Raw genomic sequence first — 12468 nt, 5'->3', positions numbered from 1 at the left:
TTTGTAATAAACCTTTATATGCAATCAAGACGGTGTCAGCGGAGTCTCCTTCATCCTCTTCACGTCATCATCACCATCTAATAAACTACAATATCACAAATCTCACCTACAGCCATGAAGGGTGAAAGATCGTTCACCCAAAACGACTCAAAACTTGTGCCTACACACCAGACTCGCATTTTTTTCAAGATCATCTTAAAGCAGTCCTCAGATGCCCATATTTACACTCAAAGCGTTATAGGTCACTACAATCATTCCCTCTATCGATACTGGCTGTGAAGAGATCCCTTCCTTCTGCAGTTCCACCATAGGAGATCGGGGACAAAATCCACAGTTCTCATGCTGCCCAAAAATGCAAGTTCAGCAAAAGCTAATGTGAGGCTTCACAAGAGAGTTAGTCAAATCAAATTTGTATATCTCCCAATCTTTCTATTTTTATAACAATATTCTCTCTTTGTTCTACTACCTCTCTACCACAGCTCAACATGGAAACACTGTCTGTAGAAATAAAAAGTGGACATTTCACAATACAAAGCCAATCAGAGTTTGACATTCCATTTTGCAACGTTTTCAAATGTTGCAAAATGTTGCAAAATGATGCAAATGATGCATCTGAATCAGGACATACACAATGGCAAAAATACAACATAAACGCAGACGAAGTGAAATGTGGATCAATAGCATGGCTTTCTAATAACAGAGCAGTGTAAAATGTTCCATCTTTTACTACAAAATCTCTACAATAATCACCCAACATGGATTTAAGATGGTCTGAGGGGAATACGCTTTTGCCACAGTGGGACTTTATAGTCAATATAGTAAGTTTCCTTCCCTGTTGCAGCTACCTGATGGTAACTCTGCCAGTGGCCCCTTTGTTTGTCACTTTATTCTTAATGTTAAGAGGAAAACATTCCTCTTAACTAACATGTTGATCACTAAAAATGAACAAAGCAAAACCTGGATCTATAAAGAAGTGAAAGAAAAAAAAAATACTTGTTAAGAATAGTATTGCTATGGTATTTCTAGTATTACATCCAGAGGTTTGATGTTGAGTATGTTTTAAAATACTTCTATTTAAACTCGCACATGGTTGGAATACAATGTTGAATATAATGTCTCAAAATAATAATGTGTGTGTGTTCAATTTTAAGACAGTTTTTGACATTTTATTGTTCTTCCAACTTTATGTTTAAGAAAACAAATTGATAAAGTGTAAATTAGATAAGACAAGAAGTGTTTCATGGTTTTGCAGATTCACTGTTTTTTGCAACTTAACATCAAATCATCAAACATCATCAATATTGTTTTATCATGCTTTAGTCACAACAAGTGGATATTGTAAGAATAACAAACGAATTACGTTGTAGGTGAAAATGTTGCTGATTCGTTCATTATCAACCTTTTGCCAGTTATGTTAAAGCCACAGTATGTAACTTTTTTCTAATATTTTTTACATATGTTACCTCAGAGAGGTGCTGTCAAAGGCTTATGTGACTCAGACTCATTGAACAGCCTGGCAGCAGTGCATAGATATTCTCCTCCAAAGTTTTTGAGCAACTCTCTCCCTTCTCACAAATCAAAGTCCAATGTAGGCTGTATCTATTAAGGGCACGTATTTGCCTCATGTGAAGGAGAAAGACCTTGCAATCTGTCTCTTCTTAGTCAGTTGTTTAGGCACCACTGTTTCCAGTAGCCTCCTCACTAGATCCATCCGCCCTGTCCTGATCACAGCCCTGGATAACTCTGTGACCTCTGCCGTGTTCGTCCTGTAAAGGCACCTCAGCTCAGCCTTCACAATGTCCTTCGGGTACCTCTCCTCTGCCTTTTTCACGCACATCTCCAGCTGGGTGATGGCAGGACTGGGATCAGGGCTTGCCTGCATGAACAGAGCCAGGAGGGCCTGTAGGAGGCAGCGCAGGGCTGTGGTGTCTGTGCTTCCTGGCCTTTCTAACTCCACGGCCTGTTTGAAGCAGTCTGCAGCGTTCTGTTCCTCGCCTTTCAGCCGGAGGCAGCGTCCTCTGAGCACATGGAGGTCTGGCAAGCTGTCACCCAGCTTAAACTGTAGGGCATGGGACAAACTCACCAACGCACTATTCACCGCTCCCTCATCCACCAAAAGGCTCTCCTGGAGTGCATCTACACCCATGTAGTAGTACACCTAAAGAGGAGGACATGGATCTGAAAACTCTATTGCTATACAAAATCTATCTGTATTGCTCCTTTTTTGTTTATGCCCTTACCTGTGCCATCTCTAAGTGAGTCCGCAGACATGGACGTACAGTCAGGACCTTGTCCAAGTCTTTTCTGGCCTCAGTTAGCCTCTGTCGGTCTGGGATTCCACCTTGGCCATTTTTTGCCTTCTCCAGGTCCCTGACATAGAGCATCATATTGATCTAAAAGGAACAGATTTATAAAAAATTTTTTACTATAAACCATTTTTTTGACATCTTATCTCATCAAATGTCAACATATATATTTTATATATATGTTGACATTATATATGTATGGATATATGTATGGAGTAAAAAAATTAATTGTTACCATTTGTAAATAGATATAAGAAAATATAACCATTTATAGCATATAACAGCTGAAACATTAGATCTAATTGCACAAGTATGTGATTTCTGCATCAAAGCATAAAGCATTAAATGGATTTCACACAGTAATTGACTGGAACTTGCTGGCTCAGTTTTGACATTGACCTGATGTTCTTCGCCTACATTACCTTGGCGCGGGCGCAGTAAGCCTGCCAGTTGAGCTCTGGGTCTGGCAGCACATTTAGGGCCATGTTGTTGATCCCTGTGGCCATCTCATGTTTACCCAGTAGAAAGAAGACCTTGGCCAGAAGGTTCAGGATGAATGCATCATCACTGGCCATATTTATGGCCTGAAAACACAGACAGTTTTATGTAATGGTGGAGCACATACAGGGGTCTAGCTTCTATGCAGCAGTAGGGTAGCTGTTGCCACTGTAAATCTGTAAAATAAAACCTAAGACATATATGTCTGTGAAGATTCTCAGTCATCCAGGTCAGGGTATTCTGTAAGTGCTATGGAAAGGCAACTGGACTTGCTTGAAGTTCTTGAAGACATTTCGTCAAAAGCTGGTCTGATCTACCTCACTGTAAGTATTTCAACAGGATGTTTATATGAGATATAATGGGACAAGTACTTTAATCTCAACATTTTTAGTATAAAGTGTTGGTCTTTGGGAATGCCCGGGAAACGGATCTCATCAGATATCACATCAAACTCAATCTTCTGTCCTCACCATGTGTGTAGCTCCACAGCTAGCTAAAAAGAGCACTAACCACACTACAAATAAAGGTTGAAGACAGCAGTTGGCCTTTGAAGTGTGAAAACCAAAACTTAAATGATAGTGACTACAAATCGGAAACAGGAAATGAATTAATGATAGTTTAGTTACAAGAAAAAGTGGATTTACATAAGTATAGGCTTTTAAATTAAGCTAGTTGTCCTTCATGCCGGGAAGAAGTGATCGCCAGTGGAAGAATATCAGGTTCCCATAGGAAGTACAACACATTAATTAAGAGTTCACAAGAGTGATAGAAAACAAAGTAAAAACAGTAATTTAACATTTACCTAGAATGTTGTATTAGTAACACATTAGCCTCAGACAGCTAACATATAGTATATCTAGCTTGGTCAGTACTGATTACAGAAAAAAATATTTTAATATCTCAAATTACAAACAAGAGTCACAGAATAGCTATTACAAATGGAGTACCCACTGATAACGCTTCACAAAGGGCATTTAGAGAGTAGCTGGATAAAAGATGCCTCGCAGTATTTGCTTGGTCACAGATCTGACAAAATGGGGAATGAAACAATGTCAGTTAAAGTGTAACTGCTATGTAATGGTTGAACATTTTGTTGCTAGTAGCAACCACTACTAGCACATTCTGTTGCTAGTAGCAACCACTATTGGCAACAGAATGCTCGACTGAAACAAACTGCCAGTGGAGAACGATTGAGGATAATTGACAGAAATTATTCTCATTTTTGGATTTAACAAGAGGAAAAAGCTTTTCAGATTTAGGGACTTGTAAAGCAGGTCTAGCTTGAACAGTCCTCACTTGTTTTTTGTAGCTTGATGTTAACTTACAGTTCCATAGCAGGTTAGAGGGTCAGAGGCAGAGTATCCACAGTCATGTATAGACATGGGCACAGTGGTGAACTCTTCCTTCCTCTCCAACATGATGCCAATATAACACCAGGCTAGAGCTGAGGACAGAAATCAGACGTCCGAATGTTTTCTTTGAGCAGAGGCTGGTTTATTTACTAAAACAAAGTTTCTGACAATAGTTAAATTACCTATGGCCTCTGGTCGAATGCAATAGATTAAGTAACATTTTGAGTTGTGGACTGTTAATTGTAATGGAGTATTTTACACTGCTTTATTGCAGCTTTACTTAAGCACAACAGAGCAGATATTTTCATACAGAAACAAACCGTGTTTACCTTTATGTAGTGTTTTCTCAGATTTGAGCGTTTCTTTGAGAAGCTTCAGTCCCTTATTGTAGTGAGAGAGTCTTGAGTATTCAGCATCCTCTTTGGTCTTTACTATGTCATCTAATCTGCATGGCGAGAATAACTTGGTAAACATAAAGCATTAAATAGTGCGGTAGCTATTCGTCAAAATCTTTTGATGTCAGTTTTGTACCTTATATAGAGGGTTGCCATTTTAAAATACCAGCTTCGTTTTTCCGCTATTGGTATCTGTAAAAACATTATATCAATAATAACTAAGATTATTAATTTTTCACCCTGAAATGAGGACAGTTTTATACCTGTCTAGATCAATCACCTGTATATGATCTTGGAATATGAAAATAAAACTGACTTGGCTTGATTTTGAGGGAATTTTTGTTTTGTTTCCACGTTACTGAGAGTTAAGTTTCATATTAAAACATTTTCTGAGCAAAGCCATGTCCTCTAACTTCAGCAAAACTTTGCGGGAAGGTGAGTCATGGAAGAGCAATGAATTCAGTCATAAAATGATTACTAACACTGCTTGATTGAAGTACCAACCAATAAAATCCCAGTAAGGTTATGAGCCACAGAATGATGTATATAGACTCATCATCTAACCAGTCATTGTTTCAGTGCTCATCCTTAAATTCATATTCTGCATGTTAATCCTTGGCAATTAAATGGACATTTTCAGCTTTATTCTGAGTTTTACAGTATGTGTGTGTTTCCTTCTCACCAGTTGTCCCCCATAGTCCAGGGCTCTGTTGTACAATGTCAGTGCTGCAGCTAGTCTCTCTCTCAGGTCATCCTCGCTGTCCAGCTCCACATCATATGGATAAACGTAGGCCTGTTCAGCCAGGCAGCGGGCCGCCAGTAGTCTGGTCTCTTCCTGAGAGGCCTGTCCAGAATCTAAACCCATGAGGTGGGACACTTTTTCCACACACTCCCCTGCATCCAGCTCTCTCCCCAGCTTATCGTACACATAGCCTAAGTTGGCCCATGCATTGAGGTTCCCAGGGTCTTCTTTACAAATGCTTCTGGAAGGCCAAGATACACAGAGATAGAGGTTTTAAAAAGATCCCCTATAAAGGTCTTGAACATTAGAAGTAATTTAAAAATATTCCGTGATGTAAGTCATTCTTATGTTGACAATAATATATTATAATACATTCAACTTAAACCATTTTGGCCTGGCTCTACGGATGACAATTTCGGTCTGTATGTTGCTCGGTTGGTCCTCCACTTTTCTCAAGACTGAAATTTTTCAACAATTACAGGATGGATTACCATGAAAGTTTGTAAACACATTCATGCTCCCCAGAGGATGAATCCCAGCGACTTTGGTGACCCCCTGACTTTTCCTTTTGTGCCACCAATAGGTGGAAATTTTGGCTTTTAGTGACATGTCTTGGCAGCTATTGGATGGATTGCCATGTGTGCCATTAGTACACACATTCATGTCCACCCCAGGGTGAACTCAGATCAATTTGGTGATCCCTTAACTTTTCAAAATTTGAATTTGTCCAATACTTTGGTATGAGACCAAATACTTGCAAAATTATTGACATTCCCATCCGCCTCAGCTGCACTTTGTGTTTAGTGCTAATTAGCAAATCTTAGCATTGACATTGTGAGCATGTTGGCTTGGTGATGTTACAGCTCAAAGCACCAGTGTGCCATAGCAGCCTCACAGAGCTGCTAGCGTGGTTGTAGACTCTTGTTATCTTGTGTCTTAGTACAATATTTACATTGAGCTTATCTTTCATGACATTGGTGTTACTGTGATAAGATAAAACTTGAAGGGATACAGCAGCAAATAAGAAGTACAAGAACAGATGCATACTTTAGATTTAAGAAGTATTCTAAAATAGTAAAACAGTATTATGTATAGTTCATAAGCATCCACTGAATGAAGCATTAAAATAAAAAATAGAAGTAATATAAAATAATGTAAAGATTGCCCTTGATTAGAAATGGAATCAGGTGATGGGTAAGATGGGTAAGATGCTTGTGAATCTTATTTTTTATAAAGTCTAAAAGGCCACTTGTCTGTGGTAATTTTGTGAACAGTATGTTAGTTATACAGCATCCTGATGATGTGGCCCAGCCTTTTGTTTACCATCTGTCAACTATCCTGTGTAAGATTGCTGTGAAATTATGACAGGGTGGTCCTGATTTTGGTTGATGTTTTACTGTAGTTGATAAAAGGTCAGATTACTTTTTTTGTGCTGCCTCGTGCTGTCTAGGCATTCAGTGTGAGGTGGTTCTCGGTAAACTTACAAAGGTGAGGCATACATAAAAGACAAATTGCAACCGGGCTGGTTGATCTAGTCAACAGAGTGCTACAGAATTAAAAAAAAAACACGTGACTTGACAGAATTACTTTTGAATGCATCAGCAATGTCTCAAGTTAATGATAGCAGTGTCCAATCACCTAAATATTTCCTCAGATGTGTCCAGCTGTTCAAGGTGAAAAGCCAGCAGTCCCAGGAGATTTCGCACAGCGTACTGGAGATATCCAACTTCAGCCTCTAGCTCTCCCTGTAGAGTCTCCTGTTTTAGATAAGTGTCCCTGTGTCGCAGCTTTACAGGCCCAACAGGATCACAATTGAGGCTGAGGTCCAGGTGGAAGTGACCGGGGATATAGTCCATGTCCTCCATGAGAGACTCAATGTCGTCTGTGTTGTCTGCTTCCATGGCCTCCTGCTCCTCCTTAGAAGAAACTTAAAGAAACACAATCAAATTCCTGTCCGTATATATTTTAACTCAAAATCCTACACAAGAAAATACCTTTTCTTCCGCAGCCTAAAGTTCAGTCTACTGTTACAAAATTCACCTACCCACTCTTGTCATCCAGGTGCAGACAGGTTGAACAGGTTAGGCTTGGGAGTAACTAGGGAGTGGAATCTAAGGGAGAGACAGTTGATAACTATGGATAAATGTTTTTTCCAGTTCACCTTGTTTATATCACTTCTCCCTCTTTATTCTTATTCATACCGTTCTTGGTATGCATATATAAATAAAATCTAGTCATATCTATTAATTTTTCTTTTTGAAAATAGAGATTACAATAATTCTGAACTGTTTTTTCTTGGCTCTTTGTCTGTCTCTTTTTGACTTTTTTGGCTCTGTAACAGAAATACCAACTAACATTCCTTCAAATCCATTCTGACAAGATGATATTATTTATTTATTTATGTCTTGGATTTTGTAAAAATTGTTTTAAAGCCTTGTTCTGGATAATGTTTCAGCTGTTTTTGGCCCCTCTCTCCCTGCCTGTGTCAGCTGTAGCCAACCCAAGAATGTGAACCATCAGGCTCAGTGTGACAAGGGAAACTAAATCAGATGTTCTTTTTGCTTAATGTTACTACTTTAAGTGGCCTTTCATTTCAACAAAAACACAATATAATTTAGATATAACAAAAAAAAAAGGTTAATTATGAGAAGAAAAACATGCAGAAGTATGATGAGCTGTTGACAGAATAGCTAGGAGTAAACGCCTAGAGGAGATATGAAGATACTCTGCATTTCAAGAGTTCAACGAAAGGAAACACTGAATGTGAATCCTCGTTATCTGGAAAATCACATTACTGTCTTAGAACAGTTGATAACCACATGACAAGCACATTTTTGTTTATGAATGTTCTTGCATACAAACCAAAACACTTGAGTGTTGTAAGCCCAATATCAAATTGTGTCTTCAGTGGGCTTAATGGGCCAAAGTGTCTCCCAAAGTATGGGGCCCCAAGAAGACTAGGCAAAACTAATAAAGCCTCAGCACATAACGGAACTCGGGAGCGGCCGTTCAAAGAGAGATCAGCCCTCCTCTGACAGCTTGGGTCCAATACTAGCCATAGGTGGTGACAAAGAAATAAAAAAAATCTACGGATAATTATAGAAATATACTGTAGAGTCCAACAGTAGGCTTATAGAAAGAGCTAGATATAGTTAGATATAGCAAGACCAATATAATAAGTTCAAAGAGATAAGCCACAAGAGGAGATTGTCTTTCTGTAAAAACCATCCCCTATCTGAACAAGCAGACATAGTTATGTTTTGTTGTCAGGTGAGTTCTAGTGGCTGTAGTAATTATGACAGGAGCAAAGGAGGACGTCGGGTGATGTAGTATAAAGAGCAACCAAGTTTGCATTAGGAAGAGGTTGGGGTGGACGGAGGGGTCGACAAAACACAGGACTTTCACACTGTACTTTGTTTGTTTCCCATGTGAAACCCGTTTATTATTGTAATCATGATGACGAAGGTCCGTTAACTTTAAGACGCCTGCTGCTGGTTCCTCCCATGAGTCATATACAAGGGTAGGGATGAATGACCCATTTGGTCGTTTAGGTTGTTGTTTACTTGTTGCCAAAGAGGAACTCTAGAGTCCAATAGTAAATATCTCCAAGTCCTGGTAAGTGGGCAGTAGGATAGGTGGTAGGATGATGGCTAGATTACTGAAATGTGGAGGAGGCCCGTATTTTCGGAACTGCCAAGAGTATATTAGTTCTAAGCAGGTTTTGAGTATGCAGTGTGTTCATATTGGCAATGCAAGATCCTGGGAGCAAAGAAGACCAAAACAATCTGAAAAGGAGGGAGCCAGCAGGGACACAGCTGGCAGCATTGGACCATCAGTCCACAGGACACACAGGTCAAAGAGAGTAGTCTTCCTAATACTAAACACGCATGTTTTTGATGTGGGTAGAAACTATGCAAGTATGGAGAGAGCATGCAAACCCACACACAAATGCCTCAGTCAGGTTTGAACCAGTGCTGAACCCACTATGCTGCCCCTGAAGCACCTGGATAGAATTCCCATCAGAATGTGTTGCATAATGCGTATTTGGTACAGTAGAGCTGCCTCCGAGTGGGCAGCCTTTTTCCATTTGTACCATGTGGGTGTGCAGAAATCTGAAAATGTTCTCTCGACAACCGTTGCCATGGTGGTCATCATGGATACCAGGCTGATTGCATGGTAACATAATGATTAGAGATGCTTGTTTGTGTGGCTCTGCACCCACCAAGCCAAAGACAGAATTTCAACGCATTTTGCTCATAAAAGCTCAAACTCAGATGATAGACTTTACATTCCAGCAGCCAAACAAAGGTATTATGGGGGAGATGTTGACCCCTAATAATCCCTCTAGCCTTTGCAGCAGGCTACTCCCCTGTAAAGTGGGATTAGGATATGTGTCTTTTGCTTTCAAACTAACCCCTTGTTAACCTACTTAATTGTTTTGGTGTCTGTCTTAATTTCTGGCACAAAGTATATTATAGATAAAGAACAATATACATCAGGGATATGAACACATACATGATATATGAACAGAAAATATACTCTGAACAGATATAAACAGCATTCAGATTTTTACAGTTATATTTGATAATGTCATGATATTGATATTGAAGCCTGCACCCTCCGCAGGTTGGCGGTTAGGGGCCGTCTTAAAAGTGCATGCAAAATGGCCAAGATGGCTTTTCAGATTTTGGTCTGTATATAGCTTTCTCTGTACTTTTCATAAACACTTCAAACCAATACTTCCACTTAATGCACAACCTCCTTTCTTAGATAAAATAATAAAAATATCATATATTATGGCCTTTTTCTATGGCAACAGCTTTCTCATTTTTTATCCTAGACACGTCAAACCAACCTAACATTCATGCAACTTCCAGGCTTTAAATGAAAGTCATGAAATATGGCCCAATGCAATTCTGACTTTATTTTCCCCAGTTAAAACCTCCTGTTCTATTTCAACTACTCATTTCCACCCAAACAATAAACGGTTACACAGCTTTTATTTATACTTGGTTTATAATGGATTTCCTTTTTTTAAAATAGGGTTTATATACAAACCATTATTATTTGATTAATTTGGGTTCATGGTTACAATATCATACCAGCTAGACATATACAATATATACAGATAATCATTGGTGACAAAGGAAAGTTATCTATGCTAATTTGGGGACAGTGTGTTTGTGTCTGATTATTTTTCTGTCCTCCCTATGTAGAACTTGAATGCATGTTAATAAGGAGAGCGGAGACCATGCATCAAAGTTCTCTAAATTCCATCTCTGCAGAGACAATACATTTACATTGACAGGAGCATAGCTGTGAAATTTGGGGCCCCTCACGAGATGTGACACTGAAAACAAAGGATCATAGGATCACAGGAAAGCCTCATTAATACCAGTCTTTATACCATCCTGCCCCCTTACTCTAAACTCTCCCCAGCCATTAACACCTTTGTTTCACCTTTACTATTTGTGTGTAATATTGCCCAACTGCATTAGTAAGAATGGATGGATTTAACAGTTCAGTATATATATATTCTCCAACCCCAAACAGAAGAAAAGTAGCCTCACTCTGGTATCCAGGCTTCATGTCATATCAGAAAGACTGAGACAGCCTTAATCCACTTCAGATCCTGACCCTGCTTTGATGCTATTGTTATTTTATACAGATGTCCATCCCCCTTTTTAGTGCAGACTCCCTCCTTGTGCCTTCTATTCCCCTGAGACGCACTTGTACCTTCAATTACTGCTTATAGCTGAACACTCCTCTGTCTTTCTAAGCCACTTCATCACTGCTGACTACGACTGTATTTCCTTTCTTAGCCAGCTTCTCTCCAGCACCCCTGAGTGAGCATTCACAGTGAAAAGCATCTCTTCATCTCTCTGGGGGCATCCTCTGACTGCAAATTACACCACTGAATGTCTCTTTGTTGTGTCTCTGCGTGTACAAAAGGGATGCAACATTTTCTGGAAATTGTGGCAGAGGAAATTTACCAAAAATTACAGCTACTGTATTTTCCCATCATAAAAAATACGGCTGTTTAAAAACCTTGTTAGCCATGTGTCATTGTTAATTAGCGCTTGTGAATGAAACAATCTCCAGATAGATTTGTTAACATAATTGAAAAATGCTTTACTCCCTAAGCCATAGGGAAAATGTCAGAGGAAGAAATGTACCCACCATGCACCTTACTGAATTTAATCTCCACTCCAAAACATTGGCAACACGATACGTCAACACACCAGTCTAGTAACCGCAAACTTTAACCTGATGTATTATGGCAGCTACAGTGCCTGTAGTTCCCCATGTGGAGGTCCATGCCTGTTGAGGAAAAAAAAACTGCCTGGACTGAATCTCAGTAGGCTGGGAGAAGTTTGTCATGTAGAGCTTCAGGGTGTGAGTGTGTGTAAGTGTATTAAGAGTAATGTGATAGTATTAAGTAACACAGACAACTGTCGTGCTTCATTACACTGACTAGACTCTTCAGCCATCCCACCCAGAGGGGCTCTGCCACACCAAAAACAGCTTCTCAGTGAAATGATCTGCAACTGTAATTTGAGTTACTCAGGCTGAGGCTTTTAAAAATAATTACATTTTTATTTATTTATTTATTTATTTTTAAGTTTAATAAGATGCAACAAAAGTCTTGGAAATTGAAAATAGCTGAACCTGAGTGATGGTAAAAGATTTTATTGGTGCCTGGATGTGGCCTTGCTTTGCTTTTTATCGAATGGAAATATGTATTTTGAAGCTTTAGGATTAGATGCCAAGGCGTAATTGATTAATATAGAAACAAGCAGGGTTGGTTTTTTTGATCTGCCACAGAACGTGCTTTGGTGTGTAACACTGACCTTCATGAAGACAGAATGCAAAGGGATTACATGTGTGCTACTTTTGGTCACATGCCACACATTTTTGACATAGCTTTTTCTTAGAAGACTGCATATACTGTATGTTCATGGTCATTTTTTTAGACTGTCTGACCACAAAACTGAGGCTGAAAAATTTTCATGCCCTTTGGTTCATCTCATGCTGCAGGAATTGGTGCTTTATTGGTTTGACAGGTACATATTGTTGGTTTGACCTTTATTATTGTAGTTTCTATTGTGCGGACATCGTGCATATTCCAAAGTTAAGTTGTGCTAAAGTCAGGCTGGATTCAAATTATATTCCGT

General features: G+C 39.2%; 1 protein-coding gene across 1 annotated transcript; it reads right to left on the bottom strand.

Moving 5' to 3' along the window:
* Positions 1-1621: 1621 nt before the first annotated feature.
* ttc22 (tetratricopeptide repeat domain 22) lies at positions 1622-7194 on the bottom strand. The gene is made up of 8 exons (XM_040129464.1): positions 6932-7194; positions 5234-5534; positions 4688-4743; positions 4486-4601; positions 4130-4248; positions 2729-2890; positions 2241-2393; positions 1622-2158 (listed from the first exon to the last, which is right to left on the bottom strand). The coding sequence occupies exons 1-8, from the start codon at positions 7192-7194 to the stop codon at positions 1622-1624; spliced, it is 1707 nt and encodes a 568-aa protein (XP_039985398.1).
* Between the last annotated feature and the right edge of the window lie 5274 nt (positions 7195-12468).

This window comes from Xiphias gladius, chromosome 6 (assembly GCF_016859285.1).
Source record: "Xiphias gladius isolate SHS-SW01 ecotype Sanya breed wild chromosome 6, ASM1685928v1, whole genome shotgun sequence".
Classification (NCBI taxonomy): Eukaryota; Metazoa; Chordata; class Actinopteri; order Istiophoriformes; family Xiphiidae; genus Xiphias; species Xiphias gladius.
This window is presented reverse-complemented; position numbering and strand designations above follow the sequence as displayed.

Coding starts and splice junctions, on each gene's coding strand:
- ttc22 (XM_040129464.1), bottom strand. CDS start 7,194: ATGGAAGCAGACAACACAGACGACATTGAGTCTCTCATGGAGGACATG. Junction 4,744..5,233: donor TGGACTATGGGGGACAACTG/GTGAGAAGGAAA, acceptor ATGTTTTTACAG/ATACCAATAGCGGAAAAACG. Junction 4,602..4,687: donor ATGGCAACCCTCTATATAAG/GTACAAAACTGA, acceptor CTCGCCATGCAG/ATTAGATGACATAGTAAAGA.